Source organism: Sorex fumeus, unplaced genomic scaffold (assembly GCF_029834395.1).
Source record: "Sorex fumeus unplaced genomic scaffold, SorFum_2.1 ptg000032l, whole genome shotgun sequence".
NCBI classification, from domain to species: domain Eukaryota; kingdom Metazoa; phylum Chordata; class Mammalia; order Eulipotyphla; family Soricidae; genus Sorex; species Sorex fumeus.
In genome coordinates, this window is record NW_026606089.1 from 9541267 (window position 1) to 9563044 (window position 21778).

Here is a 21778-nt window from a genome sequence, read left to right on the forward strand (position 1 = left end):
ATGGATCTTGTTGATGAACCAGATAGGGGGAAAAGAGTGATTTAATTGTAACTCTAAGATTCAGAACTTTAGTAACTAGGTGGTTGCCATACATCCAGAAGGAAAACTGACTTTTTTCATTCTGGAGAAGCCAGGGTCCTCTCTTGACTATTTCTCTCTTTCTGTCCCCTCACCTCCCTCAAAGTAAATTCACTTAAATAAAATCTATCTTGTTTCACTTTTTTAAAAAAGAAGGAAAATCATGCATGCTTTGTTGCCACTAAAGAATTTTAACCCTTTGGAGGATCCGCTCGGGATGGGAGATGCATGCTGAAAGTAGACTATAGACAGAACACGATGGCCACTCAATACCTCTATTGCAAACCACAACACCCTAAAGGATAGAGAGAGCAAAAAGGAATTCCCTGCCACAGAGGCAGGGTGGAGTGTGGGGGGGAGAAGATTGGGGGGGTGGGAGGGTTACTGGGATCGTTGGTGGTGGAGAATGGGCACTGGTGGAGGGATGGGTACTCAATCATTGTATAACTGAAACCCAAGCACGAAAGTTTGTGAGTCTACAACTGTACCTCATGGTGTTTCACTAATAAAAACTTTAAAAAAAAATAAGTTTAACCTTTTTAATTGCTGGACTTTTAAGCTTTGCTTTAGTCAATATGGTTTACAATACTGATAGTTATAGGGTTTCATGCATACAACGTTTCAACCCCACACTCTCCATCAGAATACTTGTTTCCTCCCTTCCATCCTTGTTTTAAGGTCTCTTCCCACAAATCCTCCCTCCCTCTGCCATCTCCCTACTGTGGGCAGCTCGGTATAATCTACCATTTTCAAACTCTGTTGCCTTTGGCCACTTGCTATTTATTCTCGTACTAAGTTTTTTTTATATCCCACTTATAAGAGAGATCATTCTACATATGTCCTTCTCCTTCTAGCTGGCTTTGTTTTGCACAATGCCTTGTAGTGACAATTACATGATTTCATCTTTTCCTGGAGTCAAGAAGTATTTCATTATATATGTATAGATATAGATATAGATATAGATGTAGATCATAGTTTCTTTTATCCAATCAGCTCTTCTTGGACACTTGGGTTGTTTCCAGATTTGGGCAATTGTGAAAATGTGCTGCAAAAGATATTGGAGCATAAGTTCTTTTCAGAAAACATTTTGAGCTTTTGGGGCATACGCCCCAAAATGAATTTCTGAGTTATATGGAAGCTTAATTCTTAGAGGAGTGTTCATATTGGTTTCCAGAAAATTTTGAACCAATTGACATTCCCACCAGCAGTGAATGAGAGTTTTCTATATTCACTCCAACACTGGTTTTTTTGTTTTGTTTTGTCTTTTGAATGAAATTTATCCACTGTACTATCTCTCCAGCCCCAGGTCTCATTTATTTATCTTTGCTTCTTTTTGCTTGGCCAGTGACATTGAATCATTGAAGATGCTTCTATATTCAATGTGATGAAAGATTCTGCCTATTTCCTTAATATAATTTATGGATCTAGATCTGATATTGAGGTATTTAATCCATTTTGAATTGACTTGTACATGATATGAGATAAAGATCTAGTTCATTTTTTTACATGTGACTGATGAGTTTTATATTTCAAAATGTGTTGTCCAGCATAGGTAAGCTTGTCTTTTCATAAAAGAGTAAGTCCTGGTAGACGCTTCATTACCTCTGACTGTAAGCAGAATTCTCATGGTATGAAAAGGTGTATTGTTCCAGACTATATCTCATCCTCATTTTGGCATAAATGTTAAAAATAATTTGTGAGGGCCAGAAAGATAACTCAACAGACTAAGCACATGTTTTGTGTGTAGAAGGCTGAAGTTTGATCCCCACCACTGCATGATGGGATGTGTAGAGTACACACCTCTAGGAGTTATCCCCAACCACAAAACCAGGAGTATACTTTGAGCACCTGTTAGGTGTATCCTCCCCAAAAGCAAATACTATGTGAGTTTTTTTTTTTAATTTATCTACTGGGGATAGGGGGCAGAAATCAGGCTATTCAGATACACCCATTCCTTTCGACTCAGAGTTTGATAGGGATAACAGTCCATTTCTACTCAAAACTGCCTTCTGCTTTTGGACTGTCCTGATCCATTATCTTTTGATTTTTTATCTTTAACTTGATAAGTTATTTGAAGGTTAATGTTATACTATTAAGATTATAATTACCAACAATGATTAACTGCATCAGATTATCCTTAAGTTCTAGAAGTCCTCTCCAGTAACACCACCAACGGGGAACCTTGGACTTTAAGCAGCTTCTTTAACTGTCCTAAAGTACCCATCCCCTCACTATCTGAGTATGGATAGAATGGGAGCCAGGAGAACTTTGGAAGTACCAGAATGAGTTGGGCACAAGTTTGTTTCATTTCTATAAGGGATCCTACTATTATCCTAGTTGGTCTTTATTATCTCATCTTAGACTCCCTTCCTTTGCCCCATGGATTCTCAGTAACCAAATTTTGACACCAATTTCACAATGTCATAGGCATCTACATGTTTTATATCACCTTTATGTAGACCTTCATCACTTCTCAATGGAACTGTGGCAACAGACTTCTAGATGATCTCTAGTGACCCCCACTGACTCACCCACATGATCAGTTCCCTCTCAAAGGCATAACTCTAATTATGTCACATTCCTATTCAAAGACCTTCCCATACTCCCAACTGGGCTAACAAAAAGTCTTCTTGATCACTTAGCTCTAGCTTTAACTATCTGGTCCTAGAAATTCAGCAATATTCTAAGTAAAATTTCCTCTAGGAAGAATGCAGCAAGAGATTAGAAATTAGAGTTTGCTTTTTTTGACCTCATGTATGCTGGGTGATCATAAAATATCTGCAGGCTTCAATATTCTCTCGTGATCATGGTTGTAAAGGTGCTAAAAGAGATTTCGAATTTCCCTTGAGATTCTGAATGATTGGTACTCATCTGGCCCTTAATTAGTGTCCTTTCTCTACTCCAAGAAGACAATTGCCTTCCAATACAACACAAATTATAGCAGATACTCTTATGAGCTGAGTGGTGCTCCCCAACAGCAAAAATCAGTATTTTATGTCCCAATATCCTCAATGTAACTGCATAATGAGAAGGATAGATATCTTTATGGAGGTAATTAAGGGTGAATGAGGTTATTTGAGGATATAATGAGGATTACACTAAGGTAAAATGAGGATAAATAGTCCTTATAAGGGAAGGAAGAGCCACCAGAGATGTCTTTCTGCCTCCCTCCCTCTCTCCCACACCCCCATTTTCTTATTCTCTTGCTCTTCCTAAGTACAGAGAAGAAGCCCAGGGTGCAACATATGAAAATATAGCCATAAACCAGTCAGGAAGAAAATTTTCAATGGAAACACACTCTGGTATCATCTTAATCATGAATTTCCAGTCTCTAGAGCTGTGAAAAAAAACTTATTCCTGTTGTGTAGCTCACCTAGTTTGTGATATTTTGTTATAGTCACCTGGACAAACTGGTACTGGTATGATTCTTCACCTGCTCTTTTTAATCTTTTACAGTGAGATGAGGGTAAAGTGAAAAATATGAAGATTTCTCACTCTACCTTCCTCTCATTGGAATTCATTCACAATACTTCCATTACTGTAACTATGATTTACACCCCCTCTTCCTTTTCCTCCTCCTCCTAACTCACTTTAAGACCTATTGGAGGATCGTACTCCATGAGGTGATCCAGTAATATGAAACATCATGTCCTTCTCTGTAATTCTCTCTCACTCTCCAAGTTCAGGATTAATGACTTCCAGCTAAAAATTGATCTTGTGCCTTTCTCCTCTCCTGATAGAATTCAAGAAACCATTACAAATAGGTGGCTGGTTTTACTGCCAAATATGCTAGATGTGCTTTGTTTAACCAAAACCAGCCGGTTTGATAGGCAGGGGAAAAAATTGTTTTCCTCTTCACATTAGGGAATTTATAATCACATTTGACCACCTATATTTACTACCCTAAAAATCTGGCCAGAGGATAAATACATGGAGAAATTTACCGAGACATCTCAAATATACATCCATTAAATCCCCTCAAAGGTTTTGTGGAAAATGCTTCTATAATTTGTCTCCTCAAAAGGTGGAATTGTAAAGAGTTCCCTGAAGGGCCTCCACGGATGGAGACAACAAACAACTTTTAGTTCTACAGGGACTGGAGAACTCCATGCCGTGGCCTGAAGCTGGAAAGAGGAATGATTCAACTTCAAGTTTCTTCATAATCAGATCCCCCTCTTTAACTCCACCATCCCTTCCACATTCTCTCATATCCCCTATATAATGGCTAAGTCACATTGACTCAGTCTCCTAAACATGCTCTGAACTTTCCTCCTTCCTGCTTCCATTCTTTCTTTTCACTCTGCTTGTGATGTCCTCCCTCACAAACTCTGCTACAACAACACTGTCTTGGGATTTTAGTGGGTGTGAGGGGAAGCAATTCTGTGGCTTAGAATGCTGTCTTACAAATATAAAGTCAAATGTTCAATCCCTGAGTGCTGCAACAGGCAAAGAGCCCAATCCTGGCAGCTCAGCCATCTGCTAACTCCAGCACTGCAAGTAATTTCTGGTTGCCCTGCAGGTATATTTGAGCGCTACAACAGATACAACTCCTGATGAACATCACTAAAATATGTGTAAGCACCATAGATGCGGAGTATGTCCAGAGCAAGCAACTGTTTGAGCAATGCAGCGATCCCCAGCGAGCATCACAATTTACACATGTGACCCCTCGTGAGCATCAAAAATAAAGACATGTAACCCTCAGCGAGCATCAAGACTAAGTGTGTGAGACCTGCCATGTTATGACCCCCCCCCCCCCGAGCAACACCACAGTTAAAAGGTATCTCACACAGATTCTGCAATTCCTGATCATTGCAACAGTGAAAGGAAGAAAGAAGTCAATTATTTAAATAACTCAAAGATGTTCCAGGACCTCTTTTCTACTCTCTCTCTCTCCTCTCTCTCTCTCTCTCTCTTTCTCTCTCTCTCAACTACTGCATTCCTTGGAGAAATCCTTGAATAGTGATTCCCAAACTTTACCATGCATCAGATATTAAAGTCAAAATACAGGACTCCCAGTTAAAATCTGACTTCAAATACATATTTTTTTCATCCAAGTATGCCCCAACGTTGCATGGTATCTACTTACACACATACACACATACACACACACACACACACACACACACACACACACACACACACACACACCAAAAAATTCAGATTTTACTGGTTCTCCTATGTTTTTATTTGCTAAAACCTAATAAAAATCACAGGGAGAATGCATTAACCAGATTGCTGAGCCCCATCCTCTGACTCACTAGATTTGGGTTGGGGCTGGGAAGGAGAGCCCAAGTCTTGCTGATATTACAGAGAATGGGAACCACATTTGAGAGACCCTTCTGGGAGAATGAGAAAGGGAAATAGTATGGCTACTTTTGATTGCTCTAGACCAAAGCATTTCATTCATTTGAGATTATTTTTTACAATAGTCTGTAAGGAAGGTATTGGTCTCATCTTCATGTTGGTATCTTTTTCCAGGGTTCTACAGTTCACCTGGCTCACATCTATAGGACAGAGCGGTCCCCCGTAGACTTCCCTTCTTCCCTGAACTCCCCCCTTTGAGCTACCTCAAAGGAGTACAATGGGCTCAGAACCCACTACCTATCATTCTGTAATCTTTTATGAGAGAAGTTTTTTAATTTTTGATTTTTTAATTAATTTATCAAAGGAATACTAGTTTACAAAAGTATAAATGTTCTTATGCTTTGGAGATACTATGTTACCTTCCTTCCCACTCCCCTAACCCCAACCTTTAGATTACAGATTTTCTTTCATTGAACATTTTCTATCCCCTTACTTATTTCTTAGAAACACTTAATCTTTGACTCTTGTCATCTCTCAGAATCACACTTCCTGGGCAGGAACAGAATAAAAGGTAAGATTTATCTACTCTGTACATGGGACAGATAGATTGCTCCATAGCTGGAAGCCTGCCACATGAGCAAAGGAGAGAAGGCAGTTGAAATTGAGAAGGGATCACTAAGAAAAATATGACTGGAGGAATCAGTCAGGATGGGAGATGTGTGCAGAAAGTAGAAAAAGGACCAAACATGATAAGCTTTCAGGGTCTGTATTGCAAACCATAATGCCCAAAAGTAGAGAGAGATAATGGGGAATCATATCTGCCATGAAGGCAGAGGGAGGGTGGGAAAGGGGATACCAGGGATATTGGTGATGGGGAATGTGCATTGGTGGAGGGATGGGTGTTTAATCATTGTGTGATTGTAACCCAAACATGAAAGCTTATAACTATCTCATGTAAGTAAAGTAAGTAAAGGCCCTCCCGTTGTTCATCGATTTGCTCGAGCAGGCCCAGTAACATCTCCATTGGAGATTTTGTTGTTACTGTGTTTGGCATATCGAATACATCACGGGTGGCTTGCCAGGCTCTGCCGTGCGGGCGAGATACTCTCGGTAGCTTACCGGGTTCTCCAAGAGGGGTGGAGGAATCGAACTCGGGTCGGCCATGTTGGCTGCAAGCAAGGCAAACGCCCTACCGCTGTGCTATCGCTCCAGCACTATCTCATGGTGATTCAATAAAATTAATTTTTAAAATAGATTTATCTACTCTGAATATTTCATTTCTGAGACTGATAAAAATTTAGACAGAAATATTGCCTTGGAGTATCATAATCTCTGTTTAGTCTCTGCTCTCTGAACACATCTCTCATGTACAATGGTTGTCTTTCATTTCATTATTATCATGAACTCTTCCTTGACCCAGGAACAAAATGGGCAGGAAATTTGAAAAGCACTGCCAAATCTGGCATTTTCCCAGAGGCTCTTGGCTCAAAAGGCATGCAAGATCCTCTTTTGGTATTCATAGGTCAAAGAGGCAGCAGATCAATCCTTCCAATTCACCTGGACTCATCCTGTAGATTATTTAAAACTTGAAGATCCTCCCCCAAAATGCCAAATTGATAAGCACTCTCTCTCCTCTCACTGGCTCCCTTCCAATTTCTCTAGTTTCCAAGTCACTCCCTGTCTCAGGCCTTTGACTGTTCTTCTATTGTACTAGGATGACCTGGTAATCATCCAGTGACTGCTTCCTTCTGATCATTCAAATCTGAGCCTAAATATACCAACCTCAGTAAGGACTTCCCTAACCCTCTTTGATTTATTTTATGAGAATGAATGTGTCAGAACCAACTTACACTTTGCATGTGAGAGCCCAGCCTTAAGCCCAGGCATCAGACAGTCCCATAAGCACAGTTGACCATGACCCCCCCCCATTTTTTTTCTTCTTGTGCCACACCCAGACATGTCCATGGCCTACTCTTTTCTCTGCACTCAGGGATCACTCCTGGCAGGGCTGGGGGAATCCTATGGGGTGCTGGGGATCAAACTCATGTTGGCTATAAACAAGGCAAAATGTCTTATCTCCAGACCCCCAAAATTTTTTTAAAGGATGAATGTGTTTTAGACATATGTACACACAAACACACAACATACATACACATACACACACACACACACACTGACCTGTACTCATAGAAAGAGGTACATTAAAAGTAATTGGTACATGAAAGTTGAATGGAAACAATAGTGAGTAAATGGATAGATTACTGAATTCACAGTTTGAGAATGATCTAGAGGTGAAATACAATGATAATGGTAATGATGATGACAATGCAGGTAAAAATAGCCAACTTGATGATCCAGAGAGATAGTACTTGGGTAGAGTTCTTGCCTTGCACACGGCCATCCCAGGTTCTATCCCCACATCACATATGGTCCCCCAAGCACCACCAGCACTAATTCCTGAGTGCAGAACCAGGAATAATCCCTGAGAATTACAGTGTGTGGCCCCTTGAACCACCCCCCAAAAAATAGACCCTCACCCATCTCCCTGCATTTCCGTTTTCCTGGCACTCACACCCACCATCTGGGTGCCATTTAAGCACACTAGCAGCCATAATCCAGACTCATAAATGAATCTTGGAAGAGAGCATCAAACTGCAGACATTCCTCCAGACCCCAAAATCACCATCCAGTTTAAAAAACAAAATTTTTTTGTAACTCCTGTGCTAACACCCTATGAAAAAATTGTACAATTCCAGAAGCTCGCGGCCACATGACATTTCATACAATTATACCACTGATAAACCAAAAGCAGCACACCACATTTGATGGGGTGTAAGGTAGAAGACAACCAATCTTGATAGCAAAAATATATATATACACAAATGTGGCTGGAGCAATAGCACAGCAGTAGGGCGTTTGCCTTATGTGCAGCCAGCCCAGTCGAGCCGGGTTCGATTTTTTGGTCCCTCTAGGAGAGAACGGCAAGCTACCGAGAGTATCTCCCCCGTGCAGCAAAGCCTGGCAAACTACCCGTGACATATTCAATATGACAAACACAATAACAACAAGTCTCAAAATGGAGATGTTACTGGGCCTGCTCGATCAAATCAATGAACAACAGGAGGACAGTGTTTGTTTTAAATATATATATATATATATATATATATATATATTAGCACACAAGATTTAAACTCTAACAACATGTTAATGATCTCTAATTCAGGGATTTAATGGCTCCAAGTTGAGATATAACAATTTTCACACATTTTTCTCTAAGGAAAACTTTTTGAATAATTTTTAGTCAATTATTCATAACAAGCAATACAAAATAAATTATTTAGCATCTGCCTTTGTGACAGGTTTGGATGGATGGTGGTGATGAGAAAACCTGAAATAAAGATGGTGGGAAGGTGTAATGGTGGTGGGATTTGTATTGAAATATTGAATGCATAGACAATTCTTTGAAAATAAAAACTAAAAATATACCAAGAATAGCCAACTGCATAGTACTAAATACATACTATCCTGATATTTTCATATATTCACTAATATGATTCTCCAAGTTATTCTTTTATGAAGCAGATAAAATGATCACCAGTGTGCAATTAACGGAAACAAGGCCCAGAAGTTAAGTAATTAATTCATCCAAAGCTAGAAATGGATGGAACTGGGATTAAAAACAAAGCAGCCAAGTTCCAGAGACCATACTTTAAACATCAAATGTAAACCAACTTTATATAAAGTTTACCCAAAAACAAACAGCTGACTCAAAGTGTGTTCTGCCAATAACACAAAATCCTAGATATATTTCTAACATGAATAATCCAATGACTCAGCAAATATCTTCAGCAATCTTTCTAGCTCAACCATCTGAAAATATTGACATAATTCACCTTACCTACCTGCAGAAATGCCAACGTGTTAGAAAATGTCAAGAAGGCAGCCAAAAAGGGTGGAAGGAGAAGCTTGGAACTTAGGTATGAAGTAGAAAACACACAGCAGTCAACCGATATCAAGAGACACACAAGGAATGATGAGTGGCTATGTGCTCATCAAGGAAACTTCCTCAAGGGATACTACTAAGACTTGAAAAATGGTCAGGGAAAAAAGAAGCGGGGGGTGGGGAAGAGGAAGAAAGAAAAGGAGAGAAAAAATGAGTTAAGAGCAAGGTGATACTTGGCATGCAAAGCAAAAAAGTGTCACTACAAAAGAGTTACAGAACTATAGGATATGTCAAGTTTTACAAAAACTTCACTCAAGCTTAGCAAAAACAAATGTCAATGGTAATGAGGAAGCATGACCACAAGAGACTTTACAAACAGATCTGATGTGAACTGAAAGCAGGATCTTTAACTCAGGCTGGTCTTGCTTTTCCAGTTTTACAACCCGACCCATAGCCTTACTTCTTTTAAGTGCCTGAATGGGAAAAAAAATTCTCTGGTCCTTGTAGGAAGAGTTGCTACCATGGAGTTAGAAGGATAGATCAGGGAAAGGACCACTGCAATGATGATAAAGGGAAGTGGTCACTCTGGACAAGAACTGGGAGGTGAAAAGAGGTGATATGCATGATACCCTTTCAGTAACAGTATTGCAAACCACCATGCCTAACAGGACAAAGAAAAAAAATGTCTGCCAAAGAGGAAGGCTGGGGACAAGAGGGAAACTGAGAAAACTAGCAGAGGGAAGTGGACATTGGTGAATGGACTGGTGTCAGAACATTGTATACCTGAAAATCATGAACAACTTTGTAAGTTTGTAATTCATGGTGATTCAATTTTAAAAAAATTAAAAGACAAAACTTCTAGGAAGAGAAATCTGAAGGAGTGCAGGAGACAAGCTTTTTTTTTCTCACTCCAGTCCCCTCCTCACTGCAGCTGCTGTAAAACACACACTGAGCTCTCACAGGACATTAAACATTAAAGAGAGAATCCAGCATGAGGATCAAGCAATAGGTTCCCCTTCATGTTTTTGTTTTCTTCAATTCTGCACATATTTGTCAAGTCCTCTAAGATGCAAGGTATTGTGCTAGTTTTGAAAGAGATTTTGGTGAATCAGAAAAATCCTGGTTTGACCTTCATTTCCACACCCACCATAATGAAGAGTGTGAGAGTGACAGCAAGGAGAGGAGGAAGAGAGGTCACCTAAGCATATGAAGGCCAAGCACTGTCTTCTGTCTCACTTCTACCGGAGCCTGTTTCCCTCAGTGAGCTCTCTGCTCCCCTTTATCCATTCACATTGTGCCCTTTCTTCCTCTCTCCCTCATGAGTACCCACCAAGGTCTCAGGATGGCCAAACTCTTTCATTGGCCATTCCGGTAGCATCCTAAGTAATGCTCACCATTAGGGTTTATAAAGAAATAACATCAGATATGTTTGCAGAATGTCTGACCCCGCGCCAGGATGTCTTCACCAGGGCACTCAGAGAGGAGGCAGGTTGAGTTTCCCTTCCTGCCTAAGCAGAATCCTGGCAGCTGAAAACCTCCAGAACCCAACCACCACGATGCTCAGGGCCACTCTCCACATGCTCAGATGAGTCTCACCCAAGAGGGAACTGGCAGGAAAACCCAGGTATGCGGGAACCCGTGACTGAGATCTCCAAGCCCGCTCAGATCAGGACTGGGCCTCCTCCCCACAGCTCCCCAGTTTTCCAGTAGTTTGGCAGTCACACCCACAAACTGCCCCCGGTGCCATGTAATCTCATCAATGGCCAGGACCCAGAGACTATAAACTAAAGCTCTCAAAAGAGTGGGCCACAGAATTTCCTGGAGCCACGTGACTTCTTACACTCCATCTTACTTATCAAAAGTAGCACAAATTTGTTTGGTTTTAACATAGTTGCTTGCATTCTCTTATCTACAAGGCTTAAATGGCTCTAGAATGAGATACAACAACTTCACACTCTTCCCTCTTATTGTGGTGGGAAGGTGCTTGGTGGTGGGATTGGTGTTTGAATATTATCTGTAATGAAGTATTGTGAACTACTTTTATGAAAATAAAATATATAAAAATTAAGAACAAACAACCCCCCCAAAAATCAGATATGTCTTACTCAAATGAGTTTTAAAAGTGTGAGAAGCTAACTTCAGTCATCAGGGAAAATTTTCATGAGACTCTTTGGTGAACCCTAAAGGAAAAAGGTCTTGGTTTCCATTTAAAACAAAAAACAAAAAAACTTCCATTCATTTATTTTGTGCAGTTAGGGATCAAATCCAGAGCCCCACACAGGCAAATCAAGCTTTCTGTTACTGGGTCACGTCCCCAGCCCCAGATAAACCTATAGACCATAAGTTTTGATATTATCAATTCCCTTTTCATAGGATAAGGAGGAAGAAACTAAAATATTGAGAAAAACAGAAAATTCCACCTCCAGCGCATCTTGTGTGAACTTGGGTAACCTATGGGATTAATCATCACATTTGCATGAGATAGGTGATGTGATCATCCTCCCAAAGTTGCCAGTTGAGAGGCCAGAGCAATAGTACAAGTAGGGCACTTGCCTTGCAAGCAACTGACCCAACCCATCTTCTATCCCTGGCACCACATGTAATTCCCTGAACCCCACCAGGATTGATCTCTGAGGGAAGAGCTATGCTATGAGTAAGCCCTAAACATCACCAGGTATGGAGGTGGGGAGTGGGGGAAGCACACAGTTGAAAAATAGCTCAAAAGGGGCTAGGAGAAAACAAGGGGTTTTAGGTGCTCATTTTATGCATAGGCTGACTCTAATTCAATCCCAGCACCACATAAGGTCCCTGGAGTACTGTTAGTAGTTGTCCCTGAGCACAGAACCAGGAGTAAGCCCTGAACACTAACGGGTATAGCACAAAATCTAAAAAATTTTGCCTATAAGGGCCAGGAAGATAGCTCAGAGGTCAGGAACACATGCTTTACTTCCTAATTTTAGTCCCTGACACCACACATCTCCCAAGCATTGCAGGGTGCTTCCGTGGTGGCCCACACAAACTGACAACCTGGTTCTGGTAGTCCCCAGCACTGGTGGTCCTGAGTAGTGCCACCTCACCAGGTCTGAGCATTGAATCTTCCAACCTATTGGATAACTATTTCTAGGAGTGGTCCCTGAAACCCTTGAGCGCAGCTTTGGTGGCTCTCAAAAATAAGAGGAGAGTTTACTATGTACCAGGCACTATTGCCAGACCAGACCTGGGTCCTCAATCTTAAATAAGTATGTTATGATAGAGATAGAAACAGAGATAGCAAACATAAGCCACAGAGATATTTAGTAACTCCTCTCTGGGTACCAATTTAGTAAGGAAGAGATTGTATTCAAACCCAAATATCCTGACCTCAGAACCCAGGTCTGAACAAAAGATCAACAAACTAGGGTCTAAAGAACAAATCTGTCCACTGGCCAATTTTCATAAAGCTTTATGAGAACACGGCCATACTCAACCATTTCTATTGCTCATAGCACCTTTAATGTTATATTAACAGAGTTGAATAATTGTGACGAAGGTCATATAAACTTCTTCTCAAAACATTTTATCCTCCACCAATTCTCCCCTTCCCTTCATTGTTGTTGCTGCCATGAAAGGCCGGGATGAAGAGAGAGAACCTCATATGCACATCTGGCTACATACAGAGTGGCTGAAAATCACTTGCGTCACTGGTGATCACAGACAGAAAAGCTGCCAGGATGTAACAGGACTACCAAGATTAGGTGCTCAGCACAAGTGAAATACCAGGAATTTAAACCTGTGACAATATGCTTTCAAGATAGCACTCTTAATAGCCCATACACTATTTTTCCAGACCTACTCCCAGTCTGCAAATATGTACTCTCTGGCCCCTTGGAGAGAAGGTTGGTCAATACTTTCTCTAAACCACTGTGAGAAACTCCTTGATGACCATTTTCTAGTAATGAATAAAGGAAAGGAACTGTATCTTATTGAAAAACACATTCTCATCCCATTTTCATGCTCATTCCTCACTAATAATGAACTGGCTGACAGGTTCACATTCATTTCCTCATGTTTGTTCTCTGTGGCACAAAATCATAAATTTTAGAGCCAGTGAGTCTTCGTGATCCTCAGTCTGTATCCAATCAGAGAGAAACTTGAGTATCAGAAAAAATAAGGCTTTGCTTGATCTCATAGTTCTAGACAAGCCAAGTCCATTACCTTTGAAATATTTATTTCTAAACTAGAGATATCAAAGGTTTGGTCCTTTATACCACACAATGTTTCATGGATCTAACTCTAGTAGGCTTAACCAAACTGCACTGAAACATGAGTCCTCCACTGAGGTGTATATTTAGGGCTCCCGCTATCTGAGAAAATTTCTGAGAAGGAAATTAGTCAAGGAGTGGAATTTTCCCCTTGAAAATTAAATTCCCTGCCTTCACATCTCCCACACACAGAAAAGATCGTTGCAACACAGTACCCAGGCACAAAACCAGACTACCAAGGTAGAAAAGAATTCTGGGCAACCAACCAGCCAACAATTAGGATAGCTTCACGGTTTCCAGCTACTAAATGGCTTGCCTTGTTTTACATGTGACTTGGTTTTCTAGGAAGTACCCATTTGGTTCCCTGTATAAATTCTAAGCCTTGGAGATTTCACCCTCCTCTCTAATTCACTCATGTCTATTCCTCAGATTATAATTTGGGGTAAGGGCGTGTATAGCCCCAGTGGAGCTCAGAACCCCAAACTCTAATTGGCAATACTTAGTCTCTGGTGTGAACCTGTCTGGTTCAGTGATTGAGTCTGAGAATGCAATGCCTAGAGAGGCAGGGGAACACCATGGATGTACTGGAAATACTGGAGGGGGCCCTTTAGTGCCTGGCATTAAACTCAGGTCCCATATGTCTCCAACACTTTAGCTATCTCCCCGGCCCCAGAATATCTTTTTCAATAATTCCTGGATTTGCACCTTTTAGGGGTCACAATTGCTTTTTTCAAAGACACGTAAGTCCAATATCCTTGGGATATCAATGGTAAGAAATATATACTGGTGAAGTGTATATGAACAAGTGTTAGAATATAGTATGACTAAAACCCAATCAAGAACAACTTTGTAATTGTGTATCTCAGGGTTAGTCAATTAAAAAAACTTCCTAAAGACTTCAGGCCCACCTTGACCTCGCCCACTGATTTCCTCAGACTACTCTAGCTCACTGGGTCTCAGGTATAGTAAATAAAGATCATCTCAGGTACTCCCTAAAATCCCTGTTGTTCTGCAGCTTCTCTGGCTATTTATACCTCCTACATCACAAAGCAAGAGCACTAGAGACAGAAGAAGAGCAACTGGACAATTTAGAAAATGCGATCAACAAGTCACTTAGGTAAAAAAGAACTCTGGACAGAAATTATCATTTAGGCTAGATTAATATACCTGGATATATTATATACCTGATTAACCTATACTAATATATCTGGCTACAGAGCTTTGAGCTAATAGGATAAAAGGAACTTCCCTGATTTCCTTCCATTCACATCCATGTCCTGTGACTGGAATAGTTCTGCCTTGGTACACATACAAGGGGAAGCACAGTAACAAGCACGGTCCTCCCATTGTTCATCGATTTGCTCGAGCGGGCCCAGTAACGTTTCCATCATGAGACTTGTTGTTACTGTGTTTGGCATATCGAGTACGTCACAGGTAGCTTGCCAGGCCCTGCAGTGCAGGCGAGATACTCTCGGGAGCTTGCCGGGCTCTCCAAGAGGGGCGAAGGAATAGAACTAGAGTCGGCCATGTTGGCTGCGTGCAAGGCAAACGCCCTACCACTGTGCTATTGCTCCAGCCCATACAAGGGGAAATTCCTCTTTAATATAGAAACTATAAAATCCTCCAAGAGATGAAGAAAATTGTCACCAGAAACAGAAGGGGACTCTTCCTTCACCCATACAGTGAGTAGATTTTAGGGCACCCTCTGTGTTAGGCAGTGTGTAGGACTTCCAACCTAGGTCAGATAAAACGTATTTCATGGAACTTAAAATAACTTAAAAGATAGCATAAAGGGCTACTATGTATTGACTTCCTAAACCATAACAGGTCTCCACTGCTCAAAATCCCCCCAAAAGATAACTGCCACCACGCCCATTCTAGAGATACAACAGGGGACATGTGAGATTTTCCAGATCACCTACATTTGTAATTCTTTTTGCTTTTCACCCTACCTGCTTTGTCAGTTTTTTCCTCTCTTCTTACTGTGAAAGGATTCTAACACCATGTCTTTACTGACTGGAAAGAAAAAATCATCAACTCTTAAAAAGATGGGTTCCTAAGGAAGTACTATAGTGAGTCTACATGTTTTTCAGGTGAAACTTACCGGCCACCACACCATACTCCGGCCTGCCAGGAAGAAGCCTCCAACAGTCCCACGGTTGGTGGAAAACATAGCCTAGGAAGGTAAAGTCAAAATATTGTAAATCACAGTCCCTCAATCAGTAAAAATTAAATCATATATATATATATTCATTATGATTAGAAAGTGTTCTAATATATATATATATATTATAACAGCGTTACCTTGCCAATCAGGAGGAACCATATCTCTATATACTCCCACTTTTTCTATCCCACTTCTTAGGCTGAGTGAATAGTCAATAAACCACTGGGTGGATGGATTTTTCAATATTTACTTCTGCCTTCACTCTTCCCTTATATTGCATCCTATACACCCCCTCTGAAAATTAATGACACCCCCTAGGCAGGCATTTTTCAGTCTATCAGCAGTTTTCATTAGGTGTTTCCGGGGGTAGCTACTGCAGGTAGGTCCCCTCCCTCCTCCTTCCTCATCGCGTTCTCCCTACAAATAGAAATATGCTGCTTCCCTGAGCACATGATGCTCAGAGGAAAGCTCTAAGTGTCCAGATTCCACTTCAAAAACCATGACATTAAAGTTGCTTATCTATCTGCAATTAAAAGAAAATTGTTTCACAATTGTGAGCACAATGATGCACAATTAATTATTATGTCTCAACATAATAAATAACTGAGCAGAAAGGAAGAGATTTCATACTATGCAGCTCTAAGCAAGGACAAAATCAAGAAATTTTCTGCAATATGAATGGACCTGGAGGATATCATGCTGACTGGAGTCATTCAGAGGGAGAGGGATAAATACAGAATGACATTTATCATATGTGGGACTTAAAAACTCATCAAGATAGCAGCAAAGGGTCAAAGGTAACACAATGGGAAAATTGATCCACATAAATGAGTTTGGAACAGGGGTTTGAAAGGGAGGGATATTGGGGACCTTGGGGGGAGGGAAGTGGGAACACTGGTGATGGGTGTGGTGTTGGAATTGTGTACACCTGAAACCATCACTAAATCACAATGCCTCAATCTATTTTTAAATTTTAATGATAAATAAGCACCCCAAATAAGATTCATTACAGCTAAGTCTTATTCATTCATTACAGTTAAGTCTAGTTCAATCTTCCTAATCATCAATATTGAAAATGAATATAATAAGAACAAAGAAAATGCTTCATTATATTCATCGCCTACAATCTTAATAAAATATCAAGTGTTTAGCATTCCTCAAAGAGAAGAAGGAAAAAAGAAGAAGGAAGAGAAGGAGGAGGAGGAGGAGGAGGAGGAGGAGGAGAAGAAGAAGACAAGGAAGAAGAAAAAGAAGAAGAAAAAGAACAAGAAGAACAAGATGAAAAGAAGAAGAAAAGAAGAAGTAGGATGCAGAAGAGAAGGAGAAGGAGGAGGAAGAGGAGAAGAGGAAAAAGAAGAAGAAAAAGAAGAAGAAGAGGAAGAGGAGGAGGAGGGAGAGGAAGAGGAAGAGGAGGAAGAAGAAGAAGAAGAAGAAGAAGAAGAAGAAGAAGAAGAAGAAGAAGAAGAAGAAGAAGAAGAAGAAGAAGAAGAAGAAGAAGAAGAAGAGAAGGAGGAGGAGGAGGAGGAGGAGGAGGAGGAGGAGGAGAAGGTGAACTAGGAAAAACAAGAACAAGAACAAAAAGAATAGGGGGAAAAACAAAAAGAACAAGAAGGGAATTCCAGGAACTAAAGATAGCACAACAGACTGCACACACGTTTTGTGTATAGGAGGCCTGGATTTAATCCCTGGCAACATGTGATAGCCTGACAACCAGGAGCAGCATGCAAAAATAGAGTCAGAGTAGCCCCAGAGCACTGCTGGTCCAAAAGAAAGAAATTCCAGGCCTTTGCCTAAAACTGAAAAATTGGGGGTATGGGACCTGGAGAAGAGAAGGTTTGGCCTATCATCTTTTAAGTCACAAAATGGAACAGACTACTTAGAGTGGCCTGCCTAATGCACACCCAAAGAAGCTCCAGGATCTTAGCACTGGGCCAAGAATTTCCTTGCTGTTAACAGTGTCCAGAGATGGAAATAGTGCCACTAGGAGGAGTTTTTTCCAAAATTATTCAAGTGACAGTGATTGACATCTTGTCAATATTTTTAATCAAATTCGCTTAAAGGTAATAATTGAGTTCAAAGACATTTGAACTCAATAAATTTCAGGCCCTCACTTTCTGTAAATACATGAGAAAAGGATGAAGGAAAAAATTCAGACATTCTGCACCACCAGGAAACTGTCAGAACACTACACGCAGTGGTAAGGACATGGAGAGGATATTTCCCAAAAGGAAGTGTCTTAAGTAGAGACAAGGCCTGGATTCCAGTCCTGGCTCTGCATCTGACCCATCTGAATGACTCTGGTCACTGTAATCACTCCTGCTCTGGTCCCCATTAAAAAGGGTAACTGTTTAATGTATTACACAAAACAGAAGTGTTTTGTTTTTCTGTATAAAAACGGATAGGGGACAGAGAGTACCTGAATTTTGTGAAATCTTTTTGACCTCTATTGCAATCTGTTTTTCCATTTCTTCACTATCCATCAAAAGTGTTAAAACAGAATATTATTTTAAACTTGTGGACCATCAAAAACAGGGCTTATACCAAATAAAGGGTGCTGAGAAGATCTGCCCAGGATGGGAGATGCCTGCTGAGAGTAGTCTATGGACCGAACATGATTGCCACCCAATGTCTCTTCTGCAGACCACAGCATCCAAAAAGAGAGAGAACAAAAGGGAGTGCCCTGCCACAGAGGCAGGTTGGGATGGGGTATGGGGAGGTGGGAGGGATACTGGGATTAGTGGGGGAGGAGAATGGATGGGCACTGGTGGTGGAATGGGTACTCGATCATTGTGTATAACTGAAACCCAAGCACAACAACTTGTAAGTCTACAACTGTACCTCATGTGTTTCACTAATAAAACAAAAACAAACAAACAAAAAAACAAAAACAAAACAAACAGGGCTTATGCCAGATTCAGCACACGTTTAAACTGTAATAATGTCTAGCACAGGTAGGTTCAAGATAATTGGATAAATTCTTCCTGGGTAGTGGCACAGCTTTAAAAGATGCAAACTCTCAGGGCTGAAGCAATAGTACAGCAGGTTTGCCTTGCATTTGCCTTGGATGTGGCCAGCTGGGGTTCTATCCTCAGCACCCAATATGTTCCCCCTAGCACTACCAGAAGTGATAGCTGAGTGCAGAGCCAGGAGTAACCCCTGAGCATTGCCAGCTATGGGGGGTGGGGAGAAATACAAAATCTGGGTCAGGGAGATACTCAAAGGGCAGAAGCAATTGGGAGCCCCAGGTTCAGTCCTCAGCCCTGCAGGCTCTCTCCAGTACCATACTGGGAGTATCTCCCACTGCCACCACTGGGTGAAGTCTAAAACCAAATGTACATGTTAAAAGGTACAAAATCTCCCAAAAAGCATACAGAGGTGGTGAAGGGGAAAAAATGGAAATAAACAAAGAAAAAAACTCGAGTTCATTGAATGGACTGGGTGGATCAGCACAAATGAGGATAAAACAGAAGCAAACAATATAGAGATTTCTGGGGGTGGCAATCAAGGACTGGGGACTGTGAATGTCTTTTCTAAATTGAGGAAGCATGACAGGGCTGGACTGTTCTGTCTCTGCAGCCCAGAGATCATGCAGGAGTCAGGATAGCTGTCCCTGAAACAAGCCATTCTTGACACGTCAATAGAACAAAGAGGAATGTAAGTAGAATCCCTCCAGCATGTTCAGTGATCAGGGTCCAGAGGCAGTGACTAATGGGGTAAGAGTAAAAGTAGACAATTACTCGCTGGTTCATTAAGTGACATTTAACACAAATGAAAATGCTACGCAGATATTTGAAAGTGTGTGCAAACACCATAATGCACAGACTAGCAGGATTAAACTGAGGTTGGCTTGGGGAACTGAAATTATCAGGATTGTCTGGGAAACAAGCAGTCAAGTACAGACAGCAAATGATGGTGCTTTTTGTTGCTGGCACTTATATGCTGAGGGACCTCAGGAGAGGAAGACAGGTAAGGAGGCAAGTTCTGTATGTCATGGCAACCAAGAGGCAAGAGACCTGAGCTCCAAGAACAATTTCATGGGTTTCAATCTTAGACAAATCACAATCACATGAGGTTATCTCTTCTGTAAAATGGGAGTTGGTCCCTATCCACACCACCACCGTCACCACTTTTTTTCCTTCTGGCTTTTTGTGAAGCTTCCCTTTCCAGATGATCCTTTTGCTTATTTTACTTACAAAAGTAATTCGAAGACTGGCTAATACCCTTAAGGATAGTAAACTGAGGCTAAGGTGTGTTACCTAAAGTTTTATGGTTGAAACCATGGCAAAGCAATTACTAGACTTGATAAATCCTGATGCTAGAGTTGGACACTTTCCTCTGTGTCTGGGAAGTTGAGAACATTGAAGAAGAGTCACACCAACAGCCTCAGGACAATTGAGACTTTCAATCACCTCTGGTTTCTACAATTCCTTTTATTTGACATCTTTTAAGGACAGGGGCTGTGATTGGATGGACTGGAGTACCTGCTTTACGTGTGGGTACCCTAAGGTAGATCACCAGTATTGATAGAAGCCACCCAGAACACTGCAGAGTGTGACCCAAAACCAACCAAACAAAAATGTCCTTTTGTCCCTGGGGCGGGGGTGGCTATGGACAAGTTAATATCCACCCTCCCTTAGGTCAAAGGAGTTCAGTCCAGCCACTAACAGGCACGGGACTCCCCGCCTCTTACTCTCCTTGACAGCCTTTGAGAGTGACCAGAATATTTCCACATTGAAAACACCTATTCCTTTCATGGCAGGGTGTGCCAGAGTCTGTCATAAGTCAGATTTCCAAAGTTCTAGGCTGAGAAGAACAAGTTCCTCTGGTTTGGTGTGTCTAGAGATCCCAAAGGGAAGCAATGCAACATGAGTGTCCCTCTCCCCTGCACAAAGCCGCCTTCCAGTCCTCCTCTGCCCAGTTTTCCGGCCAACTCCTGGGTGCAAGGACACTGGGAAGCCCCCTGGCCCGGGCTCACCACTATGCCTGCAGCTGGCACAGAGATTCCCCTCTACGCTGCTTCTTCTCCCTGAAACTGAATCCCTAAGAGGCAAGACAGATGTCACCTCTCCAGCTCTTGGGTACTTCTCTCCCAAAGCCCTCCCGCATTGCCAAACTGCACTTCCTTAGAACTTCCTCCACCGGCTGCACTCCTCTCTGCCCTCCTCACCCTTGCGAACCCCCATCGCTCCCCACCCTCCCCTGCGAGCATCCCTTTGACCCTCCCCAGGGTCCCCTCAGCCCAACTCCCCAGTGGCTCACTTACCCACAGTCCCACAGCCATGACCACCACGAAGTAGATGACGATGACGGAGATGTCGGCTGCATTGCGTATATACTGGGAAAGATCCTCAAACTTGGGGTCAGCGGTGGGGGTCACGGTGCTACTGTCCATGGCGGCGGCGGCGGTGGCGGCGGCGTGTCCCTCCTAGTCTCTAGCTCCTTTTGCGGCCCCTGAGTTAATGATCAGTCTGGGGATGGGGAGGGCCCCCCGCGAGGTGGAGTGCGGGCGGGTGGCAGGGCCCCAGCTGCGCCGTCGTTGTCGGGCACTTGCGCCGGGACAGACGGGACAGACGGAGGAAAGCAGAGCGCACCGCGAGTCTCAGCGGAGCTGTGAGGCAGACAGGTGGCAGCCGCAGGTAAGGACTCCCCTGAGCGGGGAGGGGCCGGCCAAGGGGTGGTGCTCGCCTGGCACAAAGGCCCGCTGTCCTCAGCACTGGGCACTCAGCCGGCCGCCTCCTCGCCTGCCTGCTGAGAGGCCACACCCGAGGCAAAGTCAGCGCTGCTCCTTGGATGTGCCAACCTGCCCCGGGCCCCATAAGCCTCGGGACACCTGCGACAGTTCCAGCTCCCCGGGGACCAGCTTCTCCATGTGTAAGACGGGCGCAGCGCCCTGCCCAGGGATCAGTCAAGCTCTTGGCCTCCAAAGACAATATTCTGAGATCTAAAGCTTGGCTTGGCTTGGCCTTCTAGTGGCCGGACTTAACGTAACAGAGACACGTGTTGATTATTTTCAATGCTTCATGCCCGAAGCCTACATAATAT

At 42.2% G+C, this 21778-nt stretch overlaps 1 protein-coding gene across 2 annotated transcripts in view; it reads right to left on the minus strand.

Annotated features, from left to right (window-relative positions):
• SLC5A1 (solute carrier family 5 member 1) overlaps nt 1-21128 on the minus strand; it is a 66710-nt gene extending 45582 nt beyond the window's left edge. For both annotated transcript variants that reach the window (XM_056116579.1, XM_056116578.1), the window contains exons 1-2: nt 21000-21128; nt 15674-15745 (exon numbers count right to left, since the gene is read on the minus strand). In XM_056116579.1, the coding sequence (XP_055972554.1) occupies nt 15674-15745; nt 21000-21128 (201 nt within the window). The remainder of the gene's footprint in view (nt 1-15673; nt 15746-20999) is intronic.
• Nucleotides 21129-21778: the final 650 nt, after the last annotated feature.